The sequence below is a fragment of the Chiloscyllium plagiosum genome, unplaced genomic scaffold (genome assembly GCF_037043375.1).
Source record: "Chiloscyllium plagiosum isolate Xiang-an unplaced genomic scaffold, Cpla_swu_hap1 HiC_scaffold_14, whole genome shotgun sequence".
In the NCBI taxonomy this organism is placed as follows: domain Eukaryota; kingdom Metazoa; phylum Chordata; class Chondrichthyes; order Orectolobiformes; family Hemiscylliidae; genus Chiloscyllium; species Chiloscyllium plagiosum.
The window spans coordinates 39,719,075-39,740,262 of NW_028270152.1; the positions used below are offsets into that span (position 1 = coordinate 39,719,075).

The 21,188-nt window shown below is 65.9% G+C and overlaps 1 protein-coding gene across 4 annotated transcripts in view; it reads right to left on the minus strand.

Moving 5' to 3' along the window:
• dennd6a (DENN/MADD domain containing 6A) overlaps positions 1 to 21,188 on the minus strand; it is a 128,764-nt gene that overhangs the window by 22,979 nt on the left and 84,597 nt on the right. For all 4 annotated transcript variants that reach the window (XR_015759398.1, XM_087994345.1, XM_043708166.2 and 1 more), the window contains one exon: positions 19,344 to 19,409. Coding sequence is in view for 3 of the 4 variants with exons in the window: in XM_087994345.1 (XP_087850471.1) it covers positions 19,344 to 19,409 (66 nt within the window). In the remaining variant the exon portion in view is untranslated. The remainder of the gene's footprint in view (positions 1 to 19,343; positions 19,410 to 21,188) is intronic.

Genomic DNA, 21,188 nt, shown 5'->3' on the forward strand with positions numbered 1-21,188 from the left:
CGGGGAAGTGTGTGTGTGGGCGGGGAAGTGTGTGTGTGGGGGGAGAGGAGTGTGGGGGGGGAGAGGAGTGTGGGGGGAGTATGGGTTGGGGGGAAGTGTGTCTGTGTGTGTGGGGGGAGTGTGAGGAAAGTGTGTGTTTGTGTGTGGGGGGAGAGTGTTTGTGTGGTGGGAGAGTGTGTGTGTGTGGGGGGGGGGGAGTGTGTGTGTGTGTTTGCATGTGGTGGGAGAGTGTGTGTGGGGGTGGGAGAGTGTGTGTGGGGGGGGTGTGTGTGTGTGAGGGGTAAGTGTGTGGGGGGGGGGAAGAGTGTGTGTGTGCGGGGGGGAAGTGTGTGTGTGTGTGTGTGGGTGGGGAATGTGTGTGCGTGGGGGGGGGGGAAGTGTGTGCGTGGGGGCATGTGTGTGCATGTGTGTGGGGGGGAAGTGTGTGTGTGTGGGGATGTGTGTGTGTGTGGGGGAGGAGAGGAGTGTGCGGGGACAGGAGTGTGGGGGGAGTATGGGTTGGGGGGAAGTGTGTCTGTGTGTGTGTGTGGGGTGTGTGTGTGTGGGGTGTGTGTGTGTGGGGGGTGTGTGTGTGGGGGGTGTGTGTGTGGGGGGTGTGTGTGTGGGGGGGGGTGTGTGTGGGGGGGGGTGTGTGTGGGGGGGGTGTGTGTGGGGGGGGTGTGTGTGGGGGGGGTGTGTGTGGGGGGTGTGTGTGTGGGGGGGGTGTGTGTGGGGGGGTGTGTGTGGGGGGGGTGTGTGTGGGGGGGGTGTGTGTGGGGGGGGTGTGTGGGGGGGGTGTGTGGGGGGGGTGTGTGGGGGGGGTGTGTGTGGGGGGGTGTGTGTGTGGGGGGGGGTGTGTGGGGGGGGGGTGTGTGTGGGGGGGGGTGTGTGGGGGGGGGGGTGTGTGGGGGGGGTGTGTGTGGGGGGGGGTGTGTGTGGGGGGGGTGTGTGTGGGGGGGGTGTGTGTGGGGGGGGTGTGTGTGGGGGGGGTGTGTGTGGGGGGGGTGTGTGTGGGGGGGGTGTGTGTGGGGGGGGTGTGTGTGGGGGGGTGTGTGTGGGGGGGGTGTGTGTGGGGGGGGTGTGTGTGGGGGGGGTGTGTGTGGGGGGGGTGTGTGTGGGGGGGGTGTGTGTGGGGGGGGGGTGTGTGTGGGGGGGGGGGTGTGTGGAGGGGGGGTGTGTGTGGGGGGGGTGTGTGTGGGGGGGGTGTGTGGGGGGGGTGTGTGTGGGGGGGTGTGTGTGGGGGGGGTGTGTGTGGGGGGGTGTGTGTGGGGGGGGTGTGTGTGGGGGGGTGTGTGGGGGGGGGTGTGTGTGGGGGGGGTGTGTGTGGGGGGGGTGTGTGTGGGGGGGGGTGTGTGTGGGGGGGGGTGTGTGTGGGGGGGGATGTGAGTGTGTGTGGGGGAGGAGAGGAGTGTGCGGGGAGGGGAGTGTGGGGGGAGTATGGGTTGGGGGGAAGTGTGTCTGTGTGTGTGGGGGGAGTGTGAGGAAAGTGTGTGTTTGTGTGTGGGGGAGAGTGTTTGTGTGGGGGGGGAGTGTGTGTGTGTGTGTGTTTGCGTGTGGTGGGAGAGTGTGTGTGTGGGGGGGAGTGTGTGTGTGTGTTTGCGTGTGGTGGGAGAGTGTGTGTGGGGGGGGATGTATGTGTGGGGGGGTGTGAGTGGGGGTGGTGGGGGAGTGTGTGTGTGTGAAAGAGTGGTGGGGGAAGTGGGGGGAGTGAGAGAGAGTGGGGAGAGTGTGGGTGTGTGTGGTGGGGGGAAGTGTGTGTGTTTGGGGGGAGGGAAGTGCGTGTGTGTGTGTGGGGGGGGCGGAGTGTGTGTGGGGGGCGGAGTGTGAGCGGGGGGGCGGAGTGTGAGCGGGGGGCGGAGTGTGAGCGGGGGGCGGAGGGTGTGCGGGGGGCGGAGGGTGTGCGGGGGGCGGAGGGTGTGCGGGGGGCGGAGGGTGTGCGGGGGGCGGAGGGTGTGCGGGGGGCGGACGGTGTGCGGGGGGCGGACGGTGTGCGGGGGGCGGACGGTGTGCGGGGGGCGGAGGGTGTGCGGGGGGCGGAGGGTGTGCGGGGGGCGGAGGGTGTGCGGGGGGCGGAGGGTGTGCGGGGGGCGGAGGGTGTGCGGGGGGCGGAGGGTGTGCGGGGGGCGGAGGGTGTGCGGGGGGCGGAGGTGTGTGCGGGGGGCGGAGGTGTGTGCGGGGGGCGGAGGTGTGTGCGGGGGGCGGAGGTGTGTGCGGGGGGCGGAGGTGTGTGCGGGGGGCGGTGGTGTGTGGGGGGGCGGTGGTGTGTGGGGGGGCGGTGGTGTGTGGGGGGGCGGTGTGTGCGTGGGGGGGGCGTGCGTGGGGGGGGTGTGCGTGGGGGGTTGTGCGTGGGGGGGTGTGTGAGTGTGTGTGTGGGGGGGGTGTGTGTGTGGGGGTGTGGGGGGTGTGTGTGTGTGGGGGTGTGGGGGGGATGAGTGTGGGGGGTGTGTGTGGGGGGGTGTGCGTGGGGGGGGAATGTGTGTGAGGGGTAAGTGTGGGGGGGGGAAGTGTGTGTGTGTGGGGGGATGTGTGTGTGTGTGTGTGTGGGGAGGGAGAAGTGTGTGTGGGGAGGGGGAATTGTGTGCATGTGTGTGTGGGGGGGAAGTGTGTGTGGGCGGGGAAGTGTGTGTGGGCAGGGAAGTGTGTATGGGCGGGGGGTGGAAGTTTGTATGTGTGTGTGTGTGGGGGGAGAAGAGTGTGTGTGTGTGTGTGTGTGGGGGGAGAAGTGTGTGTGTGTGGGGGGGAAGTGATGTGTGGGGGGAAAGTGTGTGTGTGTGTGAGGGGTAAGTGTGTGGGGGGGGAAGTGTGTGTGTGTGCAGGGGGGGGAAGTGTGTGTGTGTGGGCGGGGAAGTGTGTGTGTGGGCGGGGAAATGTGTGTGTGGGCGGGGAAGTGTGTGTGTGTGGGCGGGGAAGTGTGTGTGTGTGGGCGGGGAAGTGTGTGTGTGTGGGCGGGGAAGTGTGTGTGTGGGCGGGGAAGTGTGTGTGTGGGCGGGGAAGTGTGTGTATGGGGGGGGAAGTGTGTGTATGGGGGGGGGAAGTGTGTGCGTGGGGGGGGGGAAGTGAGTGCGTGGGGGGGGGGAAGTGAGTGCGTGGGGGGGGGGAAGTGAGTGCGTGGGGGGGGGGGAAGTGTGTGCGTGGGGGGGGGGGAAGTGTGTGCGTGGGGGGGGAAGTGTGTGCGTGGGGGGGGAAGTGTGTGCGTGGGGGGGGAAGTGTGTGCGTGGGGGGGGAAGTGTGTGCGTGGGGGGGGGGGAAGTGTGTGCGTGGGGGGGGAAAGTGTGTGCGTGGGGGGGGGGAAAGTGTGTGCGTGGGGGGGGGGGAAGTGTGTGCGTGGGGGGGGGGGAAGTGTGTGCGTGGGGGGGGGAAGTGTGTGCGTGGGGGGGGGAAGTGTGTGCGTGGGGGGGGGAAGTGTGTGCGTGGGGGGGGGAAGTGTGTGCGTGGGGGGGGGGAAGTGTGTGCGTGGGGGGATGTGTGTGTGTGGGGGGGGGGGGAGTGTGGGGGGAGAGGAGTGTGGGGGGAGTATGGGTTGGGGGGAAGTGTGTCTGTGTGTGTGTGGGGGGAGTGTGAGGAAAGTGTGTGTTTGTGAGTGGGGGGAGAGTGTTTGTGTGGTGGGAGAGTGTGTGTGTGTGGGGGGGGGGGAGTGTGTGTGTGTGTTTGCGTGTGGTGGGAGAGTGTGTGTGGGGTGGGAGAGTGTGTGTGGGGGGGGTGTGTGTGTGTGTGTGAGGGGTAAGTGTGTGGGGGGGGGGAAGAGTGTGTGTGTGCGGGGGGAAAGTGTGTGTGTGTGTGTGGGTGGGGAATGTGTGTGCGTGGGGGGGGGGGAAGTGTGTGCGTGGGGGCATGTGTGTGCATGTGTGTGGGGGGGAAGTGTGTGTGTGTGGGGATGTGTGTGTGTGTGGGGGAGGAGAGGAGTGTGCGGGGAGAGGAGTGTGGGGGGAGTATGGGTTGGGGGGAAGTGTGTCTGTGTGTGTGGGGTGTGTGTGTGTGTGTGGGGTGTGTGTGTGTGTGGGGTGTGTGTGTGTGTGGGGTGTGTGTGGGGGGGGTGTGTGTGGGGGGGGTGTGTGTGGGGGGGGTGTGTGTGGGGGGGGGTGTGTGGGGGGGGGTGTGTGGGGGGGGGTGTGTGGGGGGGGGTGTGTGTGGGGGGGGTGTGTGTGGGGGGGGGTGTGTGTGGGGGGGTGTGTGGGGGGTGTGTGTATGGGGGGTGTGTGTGGGGGGGGGGGGAAGTGTGTGTGTGTGCGGGGGGGAAGTGTGTGTGTGCGGGGGGGGAAAGTGTGTGTGTGGGCGGGGAAGTGTGTGTGTGGGCGGGGAATGTGTGTGCGTGGGGGGGGGGGGAAGTGTGTGCGTGGGGGCATGTGTGTGCATGTGTGTGGGGGGGAAGTGTGTGTGTGTGGGGATGTGAGTGTGTGTGGGGGAGGAGAGGAGTGTGCGGGGAGAGGAGTGTGGGGGGAGTATGGGTTGGGGGGAAGTGTGTCTGTGTGTGTGGGGGGAGTGTGAGGAAAGTGTGTGTTTGTGTGTGGGGGAGTGTGTTTGTGTGGGGGGGGAGTGTGTGTGTGTGTGTGTTTGCGTGTGGTGGGAGAGTGTGTGTGGGGGGGGATATATGTGTGGGGGGGTGTGAGTGGGGGTGGGGGGGGGGAGTGTGTGTGTGTGAAAGAGTGGTGGGGGAAGTGGGGGGAGTGAGAGAGAGTGGGGAGAGTGTGTGTGTGTGTGGTGGGGGGAAGTGTGTGTGTTTGGGGGGAGGGAAGTGCGTGTGTGTGCGTGTGGTGGGCGGAGTGCGTGTGGGGGGCGGAGTGTGAGCGGGGGGCGGAGTGTGAGCGGGGGGCGGAGTGTGAGCGGGGGGCGGAGTGTGAGCGGGGGGCGGAGTGTGAGCGGGGGGCGGAGTGTGAGCGGGGGGCGGAGGGTGTGCGGGGGGCGGAGGGTGTGCGGGGGGCGGAGGGTGTGCGGGGGGCGGAGGGTGTGCGGGGGGCGGAGGGTGTGCGGGGGGCGGAGGGTGTGCGGGGGGCGGAGGGTGTGCGGGGGGCGGAGGGTGTGCGGGGGGCGGAGGTGTGTGCGGGGGGCGGAGGTGTGTGCGGGGGGCGGAGGTGTGTGCGGGGGGCGGAGGTGTGTGCGGGGGGCGGAGGTGTGTGCGGGGGGCGGAGGTGTGTGCGGGGGGCGGAGGTGTGTGCGGGGGGCGGAGGTGTGTGCGGGGGGCGGAGGTGTGTGCGGGGGGCGGAGGTGTGTGCGGGGGGCGGAGGTGTGTGCGGGGGGGGAGGTGTGTGTGGGGGGGGGCGTGCGTGGGGGGGGCGTGCGTGGGGGGGGGCGTGCGTGGGGGGGGGGCGTGCGTGGGGGGGGCGTGCGTGGGGAGGGGCGTGCGTGGGGAGGGGCGTGCGTGGGGGGGGCGTGCGTGGGGGGGGTGTGCGTGGGGGGGGTGTGCGTGGGGGGGGTGTGCGTGGGGGGGGTGTGCGTGGGGGGGGTGTGCGTGGGGGGGGTGTGCGTGGGGGGGGTGTGCGTGGGGGGGGTGTGCGTGGGGGGGGTGTGCGTGGGGGGGGGTGTGCGTGGGGGGGGGTGTGCGTGGGGGGGGGGGTGCGTGGGGGGGGGTGCGTGGGGGGGGTGTGCGTGGGGGGGGTGTGCGTGGGGGGGGTGTGCGTGGGGGGGGTGTGCGTGGGGGGGGTGTGCGTGGGGGGGTGTGCGTGGGGGGGGTGTGCGTGGGGGGGGGTGTGCGTGGGGGGGGGTGTGCGTGGGGGGGGTGTGCGTGGGGGGGGTGTGCGTGGGGGGGGTGTGCGTGGGGGGGGTGTGCGTGGGGGGGGTGTGCGTGGGGGGGGTGTGCGTGGGGGGGGTGTGCGTGGGGGGTGTGTGCGTGGGGGGTGTGTGCGTGGGGGGGGTGTGCGTGGGGGGGTGTGCGTGGGGGGGGTGTGCGTGGGGGGGGTGTGCGTGAGGGGGGTGTGCGTGAGGGGGGTGTGCGTGAGGGGGGTGTGCGTGAGGGGGGTGTGCGTGGGGGGGGTGTGCGTGGGGGGGGTGTGCGTGGGGGGGGTGTGCGTGGGGGGGTGGTGTGTGGGGTGTGTGTGTGGGGGGGGAGTGTGTGTGTGTGAAAGAGTGGTGGGGGAAGTGGGGGGGAGTGAGAGAGAGTGGGGGAGAGTGTGTGAGAGAGTGAGAGAGTGGGGGGGGAAGTGTGTGTGAGTGTGGCGGGGAAAGTGTGTGTGGGGGGAAGTGTGTGTGTTTGGGGGGAGGGAAGTGTGTGTGTGTGTGGGGAGTGTGTGTGTGGGGGGGGTGTTGTGGGGGGGGTGTTGTGGGGGGGGGTGTAGTGGGGGGGGAAGTGTGTGTGTTTGGGGGGAAGTGTGTGTGTGTGTGTGTGTGTGGGGAGTGTGTGTGTGGGGGGGGTGTTGTGGGGGGGGTGTTGTGGGGGGGGTGTTGTGGGGGGGGTGTTGTGGGGGGGGTGTTGTGGGGGGGGTGTTGTGGGGTGTTGTGGGGGGGGGTGTTGTGGGGGGGGGGTGTTGTGGGGGGGGGGTGTTGTGGGGGGGGGGTGTTGTGGGGGGGGGTGTTGTGGGGGGGGGGTGTTGTGGGGGGGCGTGTGTGGGGGGGGGAGTATGGGTTGGGGGGAAAGTGTGTCTGTGTGTGTGGGGTGTCTGTGTGTGTGTGGGGTGTGTGTGTGGGGGGGGTGTGTGGAGGGGGTGTGTGGAGGGGGTGTGTGTGTGGGGGGGGTGTGTGTGGGGGGGGTGTGTGTGGGGGGGGTGTGTGTGGGGGGGGGTGTGTGTGGGGGGGGGTGTGTGTGTGGGGGGGTGTGTGTGGGGGGGGGTGTGTGGGGGGGGGGGGTGTGTGGGGGGGGGGTGTGTGGGGGGGGTGTGTGTGGGGGGGGGTGTGTGTGGGGGGGGGTGTGTGTGGGGGGGGGTGTGTGTGGGGGGGGGTGTGTGTGGGGGGGGGTGTGTGTGGGGGGGGGGTGTGTGTGGGGGGGGTGTGTGTGGGGGGGGGTGTGTGTGGGGGGGGGTGTGTGTGGGGGGGGGTGTGTGTGGGGGGGGGTGTGTGGGGGGGGGTGTGTGGGGGGGTGTGTGTGCGGGGGGGGGTGTGTGTGGGGGGGGTGTGTGGGGGGGGTGTGTGTGGGGGGGGTGTGTGTGGGGGGGGGTGTGTGGGGGGGGTGTGTGTGGGGGGGGGGTGTGTGGGGGGGGGTGTGTGGGGGGGGGTGTGTGGGGGGGGTTGTGTGGGGGGGGGTGTGTGTGGGGGGGGGTGTGTGTGGGGGGGGGTGTGTGTGGGGGGGGGTGTGTGTGGGGGGGGGTGTGTGTGGGGGGTGTGTGTGTGGGGGGGGTGTGTGTGGGGGGGGTGTGTGTGGGGGGGGTGTGTGTGGGGGGGGTGTGGGGGGTGTGTGTGTGTGGGGGGTGTGTGTATGGGGGGTGTGTGTGGGGGGGGAAGTGTGTGTGTGCGGGGGGGAAGTGTGTGTGTGTGCGGGGGGGAAGTGTGTGTGCGGGGGGAATGTGTGTGCGTGGGGGGGGGGGGGAAGTGTGTGCGTGGGGGCATGTGTGTGCATGTGTGTGGGGGGGAAGTGTGTGTGTGTGGGGATGTGAGTGTGCGTGGGGGAGGAGAGGAGTGTGCGGGGAGAGGAGTGTGGGGGGAGTATGGGTTGGGGGGAAGTGTGTCTGTGTGTGTGGGGGGAGTGTGAGGAAAGTGTGTGTTTGTGTGTGGGGGAGAGTGTTTGTGTGGGGGGGGGGGAGTGTGTGTGTGTGTGTGTTTGCGTGTGGTGGGAGAGTGTGTGTGTGGGGGGGGAGTGTGTGTGTGTGTTTGCGTGTGGTGGGAGAGTGTGTGTGGGGGGGGATGTATGTGTGGGGGGGTGTGAGTGGGGGTGGGGGGGGGGGGGGAGTGTGTGTGTGTGAAAGAGTGGTGGGGGAAGTGGGGGGAGTGAGAGAGAGTGGGGAGAGTGTGTGTGTGTGTGGTGGGGGGAAGTGTGTGTGTTTGGGGGGAGGGAAGTGCGTGTGTGTGTGTGTGGGGGGCGGAGTGTGTGTGGGGGGCGGAGTGTGAGCGGGGGGGCGGAGGGTGTGCGGGGGGCGGAGGGTGTGCGGGGGGCGGAGGGTGTGCGGGGGGCGGAGGGTGTGCGGGGGGCGGAGGGTGTGCGGGGGGCGGAGGTGTGTGCGGGGGGCGGAGGTGTGTGCGGGGGGCGGAGGTGTGTGCGGGGGGCGGAGGTGTGTGCGGGGGGCGGAGGTGTGTGCGGGGGGCGGAGGTGTGTGCGGGGGGCGGAGGTGTGTGCGGGGGGCGGTGGTGTGTGCGGGGGGCGGTGGTGTGTGCGGGGGGGCGGTGGTGTGTGCGGGGGGCGGTGGTGTGTGGGGGGGAGGTGTGTGTGTGGGGGGGAGGTGTGTGTGCGGGGGGGCGTGCGTGGGGGGGGTGTGCGTGGGGGGGGTGTGCGTGGGGGGGGTGTGCGTGGGAGGGGGTGTGCGTGGGGGGGGGTGTGCGTGGGGGGGGGTGTGCGTGGGGGGGGGTGTGCGTGGGGGGGGGTGTGCGTGGGGGGGGTGTGCGTGGGGGGGGTGTGCGTGGGGGGGGTGTGCGTGGGGGGGGTGTGCGTGGGGGGGGTGTGCGTGGGGGGGGTGTGCGTGGGGGGGGTGTGCGTGGGGGTGGTGTGCGTGGGGGTGGTGTGCGTGGGGGGGATGTGCGTGGGGGGGGATGTGCGTGGGGGGGGATGTGCGTGGGGGGGGTGTGCGTGGGGGGGTGTGCGTGGGGGGGGTGTGCGTGGGGGGGGTGTGCGTGGGGGGGGTGTGCGTGGGGGGGGTGTGCGTGGGGGGGTGTGCGTGGGGGGGGTGTGCGTGGGGGGGGTGTGCGTGGGGGGGGTGTGCGTGGGGGGGGTGTGCGTGGGGGGGGTGTGCGTGGGGGGGGTGTGCGTGGGGGGGGTGTGCGTGGGGGGGGTGTGCGTGGGGGGGGTGTGCGTGGGGGGTGTGTGCGTGGGGGGGGGTGTGCGTGGGGGGGGGTGTGCGTGGGGGGGGGTGTGCGTGGGGGGGGGTGTGCGTGGGGGGGGTGTGCGTGGGGGGGTGTGTGCGTGGGGGGGTGGTGTGTGGGGTGTGTGTGTGGGGGGGGGGGGGGAGTGTGTGTGTGTGAAAGAGTGGTGGGGGAAGTGGGGGGGAGTGAGAGAGAGTGGGGGAGAGTGTGTGAGAGAGTGAGAGAGTGGGGGGGGGAAGTGTGTGTGAGTGTGGCGGGGAAAGTGTGTGTGCGGGGAAGTGTGTGTGTTTGGGGGGAGGGAAGTGTGTGTGTGTGTGTGTGTGGGGAGTGTGTGTGTGGGGGGGTGTTGTGGGGGGGGGGTGTTGTGGGGGGGGGGTGTTGTGGGGGGGGTGTTGTGGGGGGGGGGTGTTGTGGGGGGGGGGTGTTGTGGGGGGGGGGGGTGTTGTGGGGGGGGGGTGTTGTGGGGGGGGGGTGTTGTGGGGGGGGGTGTTGTGGGGGGGGGCGTTGTGGGGGGGGCGTTGTGGGGGGGGTGTTGTGGGGGGGGGCGTTGTGGGGGGGGCGTTGTGGGGGGGGCGTTGTGGGGGGGGCGTTGTGGGGGGAGGGGTTTGGGGGGGGTTGTGGGGGGGGGCGTGTTGTGGGGGGGGGCGTGTTGTGGGGGGGGGCGTGTTGTGGGGGGGGCGTGTTGTGGGGGGGGCGTGTTGTGGGGGGGGCGTGTTGTGGGGGGGCGTGTGTGTGTGGGGGTGTGTGTGTGTGGGGGGGTGTGTGTGTGTGGGGGTGTGTGTGTGTGGGGGGGGGTGTGTGGGGGGGGGGTGTGTGTGGGGGGTGTGTGTGGGGGGTGTGTGTGTGGGGGGTGTGTGTGTGAGGGGTGTGTGTGTGAGGGGTGTGTGTGTGGGGGGTGTGTGTGTGGGGGTGTGTGTGTGGGGGGTGTGTGTGGGGGGGTGTGTGTGGGGGTGTGTGTGGGGGTGTGTGTGGGGGTGTGTGTGGGGGTGTGTGTGTGTGGGGGTGTGTGTGTGGGGGGGAGAGTGGGGGGGAGAGTGGGGGGGGAAGTGGGGGGGGAGTGGGGGGGGAGTGGGGGGGGAGGTGGGGGGGGAGTGGGGGGGGGGGAGTGGGGGGGGGTGTGGGGTGGGGTGGGGGAGGTGAGTGTGGGGGAGGTGAGTGTGTGGGGGGGGGGAGTGTGGGGGGGGAGTATGGGGGGGGGGGGGGAGTATGGGGGGGGAGTGTGGGCGGGGGAGTGTGGGCGGGGGAGTGTGGGCGGGGGGAGTGTGGGGGGGGGGGGGGAGTGTGGGGGGGGGGAGTGTGGGGGGGGTGGGGGTTGTGGGGGGTGTATGGAGGGTGTTGTGGAGGGGGAAGGTTTGTGTGGGGGGGGGTGTGTGGGGGGGGGAGAAATGCGTGTGTGTGTGGGGGGGGGATTTGTGTGTGTGTCGGGGGTGGCACGTGTGTGTGGGGCGGGGGGGGAGTGTGTGTGTGGGGGCAGGGGCGGAAGTGTGTGTGTGTGTGTGGGTGTGTGTGTGGGGGGGGGGGAAGTGTGTGCGTGGGGGGGGGATTTGTGTGTGTGTCGGGGGTGGCACGTGTGTGTGGGGCGGGGGGGAGTGTGTGTGTGGGGGCAGGGGCGGAAGTGTGTGTGTGTGTGTGTGTGTGTGTGTGTTTGTGGGGGGGGAGTGTGTGTGTGGGGGGAAGTGTGTGTGTGGGGGTGGAGGAGAGGAGTGTGGGGGAGGAGAGGAGTGTGTGGGGATGGGGGAATGTGGGGGAGTGGGGGGAGTGTGGGGGAGTGGGGGGTGTGGGAAGGGGTGTTGGGGGGAAGTGTGTCAGTATGTGTGGGGGGAGTGTGGGGGAAGTGTGTGTTTGTGTGCAGGGGAAGAGTGTTTGTGTCTGTGGGTGTGTGTGTGTGTGTGTGTGTGTGTGTTGGGGGGGAATGTGTGTGGTGGGGGGGGAGTGTGTGTGGTGGGGGAGTGTGAGAGTGTGTGGGGGGGGGGGGGGGAGTGTGGGGGGGAGGGTGTATGTGTGTGTGGGGGGAGTGTGTGTTGGTGGCAGAAGTGTGTGTGGGGGATGTGAGTTGGGGGGGGGGGGGGAGTGTGTATGTGTGTGTGAGAGAGTGGGGGGGGGAAGTGGGGGAGGAGTGAGATAGTGGGGGGGGGGGGGGGGGGGGGGAGTGTGAGAGAGTGGTGTGGGGGAAGTGAGAGAGTGGGGTGTGTGAGAGAGAGTGTGGGGGGGAGTGTGTGTGTGAGATAGAGTGGGGATGAAGTGTATGTGTGTGAGTATGGTGGGGAAGTGTGTGTGTGGGGGGGGGGGGGGGGGAGTGTGTGGGGGGGGAAGTGTGGGGGGGGGGAAGTGTGGGGGGGGTGTGTGTGGAGGGGGGGGAAGTGTGTGTGTTTGGGGGGAGGGAAGTGTGTGTGTTTGGGGGGAGGGAAGTGTGTGTGTTTGGGGAGAGGGAAGTGTGTGTGTGGGGAGAAGTGTGTGTGGGGAGGGAAGTGTGTGTGTTTGGGGAGAGGGAAGTGTGTGTGTGTGGGGGGGGTGAAGTGTGTGGGGGGTGAGAAGTGTGTGGGGGGTGAGAAGTGTGTGGGGGGTGAGAAGTGTGTGGGGGGTGGGAAGTGTGTGGGGGGTGGGAAGTGTGTGGGGGGTGGGAAGTGTGTGGGGGGTGGGAAGTGTGTGGGGGGTGGGAAGTGTGTGGGGGGTGGGAAGTGTGTGGGGGGTGGGAAGTGTGTGGGGGGTGGGAAGTGTGTGGGGGGTGGGAAGTGTGTGGGGGGTGGGAAGTGTGTGGGGGGTGGGAAGTGTGTGGGGGGTGGGAAGTGTGTGGGGGGTGGGAAGTGTGTGGGGGGTGGGAAGTGTGTGGGGGGTGGGAAGTGTGTGGGGGTGGGAAGTGTGTGGGGGTGGGAAGTGTGTGGGGGGTGGGAAGTGTGTGGGGGGTGGGAAGTGTGTGGGGGGTGGGAAGTGTGTGGGGGGTGGGAAGTGTGTGGGGGGTGGGAAGTGTGTGGGGGGTGGGAAGTGTGTGGGGGGGTGAAGTGTGTGGGGGGGTGAAGTGTGTGGGGGGTGGGAAGTGTGTGGGGGGCGGGAAGTGTGTGGGGGGCGGGAAGTGTGTGTGTGTGGGGGGGGGGGAAGTGGGTGTGTGTGGGGGGGGGATGTGTGTGTGCAGCAGGGGGAAGAGTGTGTGCAGCAGGGGGAAGAGTGTGTGTGTGGGTGAGGGGGTGGTGAGTGTGTGTGTTTGGGGGGGGGGGGAGGGATGTGTGTGTGTGTGTGGGCGGGGAAGAGTGAGTGTGTGGGGGGGGAAGAGTGTGTGTGTGAGTGTGAGGGGGTGTGGGGGAAGTGTGTGTGTGGGTGTGTGTAGGGTGTGTGTGTGTGCGGGGGGAAGTGTGTGTGGGGGGGAGGTGTGTGTGTGTGTGTGCGTGTGCGTGTGAAGTCTGTGTGTGTGTGTGTGGGAAGTGTGTGGGGGTGTGTGTGTGCGTGGGGGTGTGGGGGGTGTATGTGAGGGCGGGTGTGTATGTGGGGGGGTTGTATGTGGGGGGGTTGTATGTGGGGGGGGTTGTATGTGGGGGGGTTGTATGTGGGGGGTGGGGAGTGTGAGAGAGTGGGGTGTGTGTGAGACAGTGGGAGGGAATTGTGAGAGTGGGGGGGAAGTGTGTGTGTGGAGGGGGAAGAGTGTGTGTTGGGGGGGGGGGAGTGAGAGAGAGTGTGGGGGGGGGGGGAGTGAGAGAGAGAGTGGGGGGTTGTGAGAGAGTGGAGGGAAATGTGAGTGAGAGTGGGCGGGGGGGGAGAGTGTGTGCGTGTGTGGCGGAGAAAGAGTGTGTATGTGGGGGGGGGGGGGGGGGGGAGAGTGTGGGGTGAAGTAGTGTGGGGGGGAAGCCGGGGGGAGAAATATGGGGGGGAGAAGTGGGGGGTAGAGTGTGTGGGGGCGAGTGGGGGGGTGGAGTGTGTCTGTGTGTGGGAGGTGGGAGTGGGGGGGGGGGGAGGCGAGTGGGGGGGGGGGGAAGGCGAGTGGGGGGGAAAGGCGAGTGGGGGGGGAAAGGCGAATGGGGGGGGAAAGGCGAATGGGGGGGGAAAGGCGAATGGGGGGGGGAAAGGCGAGTGGGGGGGGAAAGGCGAGTGGGGGGGGAAAAGGCGAGTGGGGGGGGAAAGGCGAGTGGGGGGGGAAAGGCGAGTGGGGGGGGAAAGGCGAGTGGGGGGGGAAAGGCGAGTGGGGGGGGAAAGGCGAGTGGGGGGGAAAGGCGAGTGGGGGGGAAAGGCGAGTGGGGGGGAAAGGCGAGTGGGGGGGGGGAAGGCGAGTGGGGGGGGAAGGCGAGTGGGGGGTGGAAGGCGAGTGGGGGGTGGAAGGCGAGTGGGGGGTGGAAGGCGAGTGGGGGGTGGAAGGCGAGTGGGGGGGAAAGGCGAGTGGGGGGGAAAGGCGAGTGGGGGGGAAAGGCGAGTGGGGGGGAAAGGCGAGTGGGGGGGAAAGGCGAGTGGGGGGGAAAGGCGAGTGGGGGGGAAAGGCGAGTGGGGGGAAAGGCGAGTGGGGGGGGGAAGGCGAGTGGGGGGGGGAAGGCGAGTGGGGGGGGGAAGGCGAGTGGGGGGGGGAAGGCGAGTGGGGGGGGCGAAGGCGAGTGGGGGGGCGAAGGCGAGTGGGGGGGGGCGAAGGCGAGTGGGGGGGGGAGGCGAGTGGGGGGTGGGAAGGCGGGGTGGGAAGGCGGGGGGGGAAGGGGAGTGGGGGGAGGAAGGGGAATGGGGGGGAAGGGGAGTGGGGGGGGGAAGGGGAGGAAGGGGAGTGGGGGGGTTGGGGCGGCAGGGCTTCGTGGGTGGGGAGGGAAGGGGGAGTGGGCGTAGTGTGTGGGGCTGGGGGGAGGGGGAGTGGGGATGGTGTGTGGGGATGTGTGTGTGTGTGTCTGGGGAATGCGTGGGGAGGCTTTGTGTGTGTATGTGAGGGAAATGTGTGGGTGTGTGTGTGGGGGGGGGATGTGAGTGTGTGGGGGGGGGGGAAGTGTGTGTGAGAGAGTGGGGAGGGAAGTGTGTGAGATAGTGGGGGGAGTGAGATCGTTGGGGGGAGAGTGAGATCGTTAGGGGGAGAGTGAGATAGTGGGGGGGGAGAGTGAGATAGTGGGGGGGAGAGTGAGATAGTGGGGGGGAGAGTGAGATAGTGGGGGGGAGAGTGAGATAGTGGGGGGGAGAGTGAGATAGTGGGGGGGAAGAGTGAGATAGTGGGGGGGAAGAGTGAGATAGTGGGGGGGGGGAAGAGTGAGATAGTGGGGGGGGAGTGAGATAGTGGGGGGGAGTGAGATAGTGGGGGGGAGTGAGATAGTGGGGGGGAGTGAGATAGTGGGGGGGAGTGAGATAGTGGGGGGGGGGGGGAGTGAGATAGTGTGGGGGGGGAGTGAGATAGTGGGGGGGGGAGTGAGATAGTGGGGGATGGAGTGAGATAGTGGGGGGGGGGCGGGGAGTCAGGGGGAGAAATATGGGGGGGAGAAGTGGGGGTAGTGTGTGTGGGGGCGAGTGGGGGGAGGAGTGTGTCTGTGTGTGGGTGGGAGGGGGGAGTGTGGGGTGGGAGTGTGGGGGGGGAAGGGGGATGGGGAGTGGGGGAGAAGGGGGAATGGGAGGAAGAGGAGTGGGCTGGGAAGGGGATTGGGGGGAAGGGGAGTGGGGGGGGAAGGGGAGTGGGGGGGGAAGGGGAGTGGGGGGGAAGGGGAGTGGGGGGGGGGAAGGGGAGTGGGGGGGGGAGGGGAGTGGGGGGGGAAGGGGAGTGGGGGGGGAAGGGGAGTGGGGGGGGAAGGGGAGTGGGGGGGGAAGGGGAGTGGGGGGGGAAGGGGAGTGGGGGGGGAAGGGGAGTGGGGGGGGAAGGCGAGTGGGGGGGGAAGGCGAGTGGGGGGGGAAGGCGAGTGGGGGGGGAAGGCGAGTGGGGGGGAAGGCGAGTGGGGGGGGAAGGCGAGTGGGGGGTGAAGGCGAGTGGGGGGGGAGGGCGAGTGGGGGGGGAGGGCGAGTGGGGGGGGAGGGCGAGTGGGGGGGGAGGGCGAGTGGGGGGGGAAAGGCGAGTGGGGGGGGAAAGGCGAGTGGGGGGGGAAGGCGAGTGGGGGGGGGAAAAGGCGAGTGGGGGGGGGAAAGGCGAGTGGGGGGGGAAAGGCGAGTGGGGGGGGGAAGGTGAGTGGGGGGGGGGAAAGGCGAGTGGGGGGGGAAAGGCGAGTTGGGGGGGGAAAGGCGAGTGGGGGGGGAAAGGCGAGTGGGGGGGAAAAGGCGAGTGGGGGGGGAAGGCGAGTGGGGGGGGAAAGGCGAGTGGGGGGGGAAAGGCGAGTGGGGGGGGAAAGGCGAGTGGGGGGGGAAGGGGAGTGGGGGGGGAAGGGGAGTGGGGGGGAAGGGGAGTGGGGGGGAAGAATGGGAGTGGGGGAGGGAGAAGGGGGGGAGAAGGGTAGTGGGGGGGGAGAAGGGGAGTGGGGGGGGAAGGGGCTGGGGGGGAAGTGGCGGCAGGGGTTGGTGGGTGGGGAGGGTAGGGGGAGTGGGCGTAGTGTGTGGGGCTGGGGGGGGAAGGGGGAGTGGGTATGATGTGTGGGGATGTGGGTGTGTGTCTGGGGAATGCATGGGGAGGCTGTGTGTGTGTTTGTGTATGTGGGGGAAATGTGTGGGTGTGTGTGTGGGGGGGATGAGAGTGAGAGAGTGGGGAGGGAAGTGTGTGAGATAGTGGGGGGAAGTGAGATGGTGGGGGGGAGTGAGATAGTGGGGGGGGAGTGAGATAGTGGGGGGGGAGTGAGATAGTGGGGGGGGGAGTGAGATAGTGGGGGGGGGAGTGAGATAGTGGGGGGGGGAGTGAGATAGTGGGGGGGGAGTGAGATAGTGGGGGGGGAGTGAGATAGTGGGGGGGAGTGAGATAGTGGGGGGGGGAGTGAGATAGTGGGGGGGGAGTGAGATAGTGGGGGGGGAGTGAGATAGTGGGGGGGGAGTGAGATAGTGGGGGGGGGAGTGAATAGTGGGGGGGGGAGTGAATAGTGGGGGGGGGAGTGAATAGTGGGGGGGGGAGTGAATAGTGGGGGGGGGAGTGAGATAGTGGGGGGGGAGTGAGATAGTGGGGGGGGGAGTGAGATAGTGGGGGGGGGAGTGAGATAGTGGGGGGGGGAGTGAGATAGTGGGGGGGGGGAGTGAGATAGTGGGGGGGGGGGGAGTGAGATAGTGGGGGGGGGGGGGAGTGAGATAGTGGGGGGGGAGTGAGATAGTGGGGGGGAGTGAGATAGTGGGGGGGAGTGAGATAGTGGGGGGGGGGAGAGTGAGATAGTGGGGGGGGGGGAGTGAGATAGAGGGGGGGAGTGAGATGGGGTGGGAGTGAGATAGGGGGGGGAGTGAGATGGGGGGGGAGTGAGATGGGGGGGAGTGAGATAGAGGGGGGGAGTGAGATGGGGGAGTGAGATAGTGGGGGGGGAGTGAGATAGTGGGGGGGGGGGGAGTGAGATAGTGGGGGGGGGGAGTGAGATAGTGGGGGGGGAGTGAGATAGTGGGGGGGGAGTGAGATAGTGGGGGGGAGTGAGATAGTGGGGGGGGGGGAGTGAGATAGTGGGGTGGAGTGAGAGAGAGTGTGTGGGGTGTGAGAGAGAGTGTGGGGGGTGAGAGAGAGAGTGGGGTGGGGGAAGTGTGTGTGTGTGTGTGGCGGGGGAAGTGTGTGTGGGGGGGAGTGTGTGTGTGTGGGTGGGGGGGGGGGGAGTGTGTGTGTGTGGGGGGGGGCAGTGTGTGTGTGTGAGAGTGGGGGGGAGTGTGTGAGAGTGGGGGTTGAAGTGTATGAGAGAGTGTGGGGAGTGGGAGTGTGGGTGGGGGAAGTGTGAGTGAGAGTGCGGGGGAAGTGTATGTGGGGGGGGAAGTTTGGGTGGGGAAGAAGTGTTGGGGGGAAGTCGGGGGGAGAATTGCGGGGGGGAAAAGTGGGGGGCGAGGAGTGTGTGTGAGTGTGTGGTGGGGGAGTGTGTGTCTGTGTGTGTGTGTGGGGGGGGGGAGTGTGTGTGTGGGGGGGGAAAGAGTGTGAGGGAAGGGGCGGCAGGGGGAAATGGGGGGTGGGGGGGAGGGGGAGTGGGCGTAGTGTGTGGGGCTGGGGGGGAAGGGGGAGTGGGGTGGTGTGAGGGGATGTGGGTGTGTGTCTGGGGAATGTGTGGGGAGGCTGTGTGCGTGTGTGGGGGGGAAATGTGTGTGGGCGCGGGGTGTGTGGGCGGGGGGTGTGTGTGGGGGCGGGGGGTGCGTGTGGGGACGGGGGGGTGCGTGTGTGGGCGGGGTGTGTGTGTGTGGGCGGGGTGTGTGTGTGGGGGCGGGGTGTGTGTGTGGGGGCGGGGTGTGTGTGTGGGGGCGGGGTGTGTGTGTGGGGGCGGGGTGTGTGTGTGGGGGCGGGGTGTGTGTGTGGGGGCGGGGTGTGTGTGTGGGGGCGGGGTGTGTGTGTGGGGGCGGGGTGTGTGTGTGGGGGCGGGGTGTGTGTGTGGGGGCGGGGTGTGTGTGTGGGGGCGGGGTGTGTGTGTGGGGGCGGGGTGTGTGTGTGGGGGCGGGGTGTGTGTGTGTGGGGGCGGGGTGTGTGTGTGTGGGGGCGGGGTGTGTGTGTGTGGGGGCGGGGTGTGTGTGTGTGGGGGCGGGGTGTGTGTGTGTGGGGGCGGGGTGTGTGTGTGGGCGGGGTGTGTGTGTGGGCGGGGTGTGTGTGTGTGGGCGGGGTGTGTGTGTGTGGGCGGGGTGTGTGTGTGTGGGGGCGGGGTGTGTGTGTGTGGGGGCGGGGTGTGTGTGTGGGGGCGGGGTGTGTGTGTGTGTGGGGGCGGGGTGTGTGTGTGCGGGCGGGGTGTGTGTGTGCGGGCGGGGTGTGTGTGTGCGGGCGGGGTGTGTGTGTGCGGGCGGGGTGTGTGTGTGCGGGCGGGGTGTGTGTGCGGGCGGGGTGTGTGTGCGGGCGGGGTGTGTGTGGGCGGGCGGGGTGTGTGGGGGCGGGCGGGGTGTGTGTGGGCGGGCGGGGTGTGTGTGGGCGGGCGGGGTGTGTGTGGGCGGGGTGTGTGTGTGTGGGCGGGGTGTGTGTGTGTGGGCGGGGTGTGTGTGTGTGTGTGGGCGGGGTGTGTGTGTGGGCGGGGTGTGTGTGTGGGCGGGGTGTGTGTGTGGGCGGGGTGTGTGTGTGGGCGGGGTGTGTGTGTGGGCGGGGTGTGTGTGTGGGCGGGGTGTGTGTGTGGGCGGGGTGTGTGTGTGGGCGGGGTGTGTGTGTGGGCGGGGTGTGTGTGTGGGCGGGGTGTGTGTGTGGGCGGGGTGTGTGTGTGGGCGGGGTGTGTGTGTGGGCGGGGTGTGTGTGTGGGCGGGGTGTGTGTGTGGGCGGGGTGTGTGTGTGGGCGGGGTGTGTGTGTGGGCGGGGTGTGTGTGTGGGCGGGGTGTGTGTGTGGGCGGGGTGTGTGTGTGGGCGGGGTGTGTGTGTGGGCGGGGTGTGTGTGTGGGCGGGGTGTGTGTGTGGGCGGGGTGTGTGTGTGGGCGGGGTGTGTGTGTGGGCGGGGTGTGTGTGTGGGCGGGGTGTGTGTGAGGGCGGGGTGTGTGTGAGGGCGGGGTGTGTGTGAGGGCGGGGTGTGTGTGTGTGGGCGGGGTGTGTGTGTGGGCGGGGTGTGTGTGTGGGCGGGGTGTGTGTGTGGGCGGGGTGTGTGTGTGGGCGCGGGGTGTGTGTGTGCGGGCGGGGTGTGTGTGGGCGGGGTGTGTGTGGGCGGGGTGTGTGTGGGCGGGGTGTGTGTGTGTGGGCGGGGTGTGTGTGTGTGGGCGGGGTGTGTGTGTGTGGGCGGGGTGTGTGTGTGTGGGCAGGGTGTGTGTGTGTGGGCAGGGTGTGTGTGTGTGGGCGGGGTGTGTGTGTGTGGGCGGGGTGTGTGTGTGTGGGCGGGGTGTGTGTGTGGGCGGGGTGTGTGTGTGGGCGGGGTGTGTGTGTGGGCGGGGTGTGTGTGGGCGGGGTGTGTGTGTGGGCGGGGTGTGTGTGGGGGCGGGATGTGTGTGTGGGCGGGGTGTGTGTGTGGGCGGGGTGTGTGTGTGGGCGGGGTGTGTGTGTGGGCGGGGTGTGTGTGTGGGCGGTGTGTGTGTGTGGGCGGGGTGTGTGTGTGTGGGCGGGGTGTGTGTGTGTGGGCGGGGTGTGTTCTTTGTGAGAGTTATTTGGTTTGTAGTGGATATTGGTGGCCAACCTATCTGTAGAAATGGAAACAAAGATGAAAAGGTAGGGAAGACTCAGAGATGGGCCAGGTGCTGGTGAGACAGTGTTCCACAGAGAGCTGCTCTCACCGCATACCAAAATCCACATTCATTGCCATGTGTTGACAAGGAGGTCTCTGAAATGTCCACCTTTTTCCTCAACTAAGGATTCCCAGTATTGGAGTTGATAAGTCTGTCACGCATTTCAGTCTTCACCCCCTCTCTTCCCTCCCACATCAGTAATAGAGTCCTCCTTGTCCTCTAATAAAATTAGTTGTTTGTCTCCAGTTCAAGGTGTAACTATTGTTTTCATGATTAAACCTAACAAGATGACAATTTATCCCTTTATAATATAATCAGTTAAATATAATAAATAATATTTTAACCAGGCTTTGAGTCCAAAGTCTTCAGATTTTTCAATTTCTTCACCTTGACCTGTTTTGGAATATCACCTATAATAGAACAAAAGTAAGGATAATTTTGTTGTATAAATAATTCAACAGCATGCTGATTCAAAATTACACAATTTCCCTAACAAAATGGGCACTTTTCTCAGCAAGAAAAAAATGACAAAACCAGAAACACTTGCTCCTCGAAATTTGACTTTTTATGTCTCTAATTTTCTCATTATTCTTTACTGTTTTTTCCCCAAAATCACCAACTTTGAATGAAAGAATGCTTCTACAGCACATGGCACCCCTTTGTAATTTGTCCAAAGTGATTGTTCTTCACACATGTTTTGACTCGGATCTCCAGCATCTGCAGTCCTCACTTTCTCCTGTTCTAAGCTCTGTGTAAAACTTTGTAGAATTACACTGTCAACTGAACGCCGTAGTTTCCATATCAGAGTTTCGGCTGCAATGATTGATTACTGTGGCAATAATTTCATAACAACACTCAATGGTAGATATGATTAGTTCATTATATTATTGCACTTGCATTGGAATTCTATTGACAATAGTTTCCAAAACATCAGGTAAATAATAAACAACAGGTATGGCTTGGATGATCACTATGATCAACACTGACAAAAAAATTACTATTGTCTTTTCTTTGCAATCTTAGAATTACAGAGATACAGTACCATCCTCTGGAGAAGTGTATCAGTGACCATAAATCTGATTTTGTATGGTTAAGAACGGGAGGCCGTGCCCATTTCTCAAGAGGAAATTGGAGAATCAATTATGCACATAACAGAACAGGAAATCTATGCCACAATAGATTTTTTCACTGTTTACAGAGTTGATTACTTTAAACTGTGCATATATTTCTCTGAGGCAAAATTCTGAATTTGTCAACATTAAGATTAAAGCTCAATTACATTCTCAACCTTATAACCAGATCCTTTCATGGCTTCAATCCTCTCCAGTTATAAAGCTTTCTCTAGCCCGATAGCTCTCTAGGCTGTTTTAATTCTGACATCTTCTGCATCCCCTATCTTTAATCATTCCTCCATTGGCAGCCATGTCTTCGGTTGCCTAAATCATAAGTATCTCCAATTCTCTACTTTTTTCTCTCTCGCTCTCTTTTCCTTTTAGGCAAAGTATTTTCCAATTTGACCAAGGTTTTGGATACCTGTCTCAAAATCTTTTTGTGTTGTTGACTACTAAGTTTTGTTTGATAATTCTCCCGTGAAGCACCTAAAGATGCTTCACAACGTTCGAAGTTCTGTGTAAATAGCGGTAGGTTTTTTTTTTAAAGAGTATAACTTTGTTTTGAAGTCTTGCAGTGTAAATTAGCTCTTGCCAGAGAGGATCATTATGACAAACATATCATTGTGTTGAGAATTGTTTTGCAAGAAGATGGTTTCTTGTCTCACTGAGGGCACATCGATTATTCAGTTTCATAGCTGGTGCTTCACTTTCTGTACCATATTGAAAAGATGTTCTCAACTCAATAGTAAAACTTGCTGTTTCCTCCAGACCAAAGGGGTAGCCATGGGCACACGTATGGGCCCCAACTATGCCTGTTTCTTTGTTGGCTACATAGAACAGTCGATCTTCCGTAATTACACCGGCACCACTCCCCACCTCTTCCTCCGCTACATTAATGACTGCATTGGCGCCATCTCATGCTCCCGCGAGGAGGTTGAGCAATTCATCAACTTGACCAACACATTCCACCCTGACCTTAAATTTACCTGGACCATCTCTGACACCTCCCTCCCCTTCCTGGACCTCTCCATCTCCATTAATGACGACTGACTTGACACTGACATTTTTTACAAACCC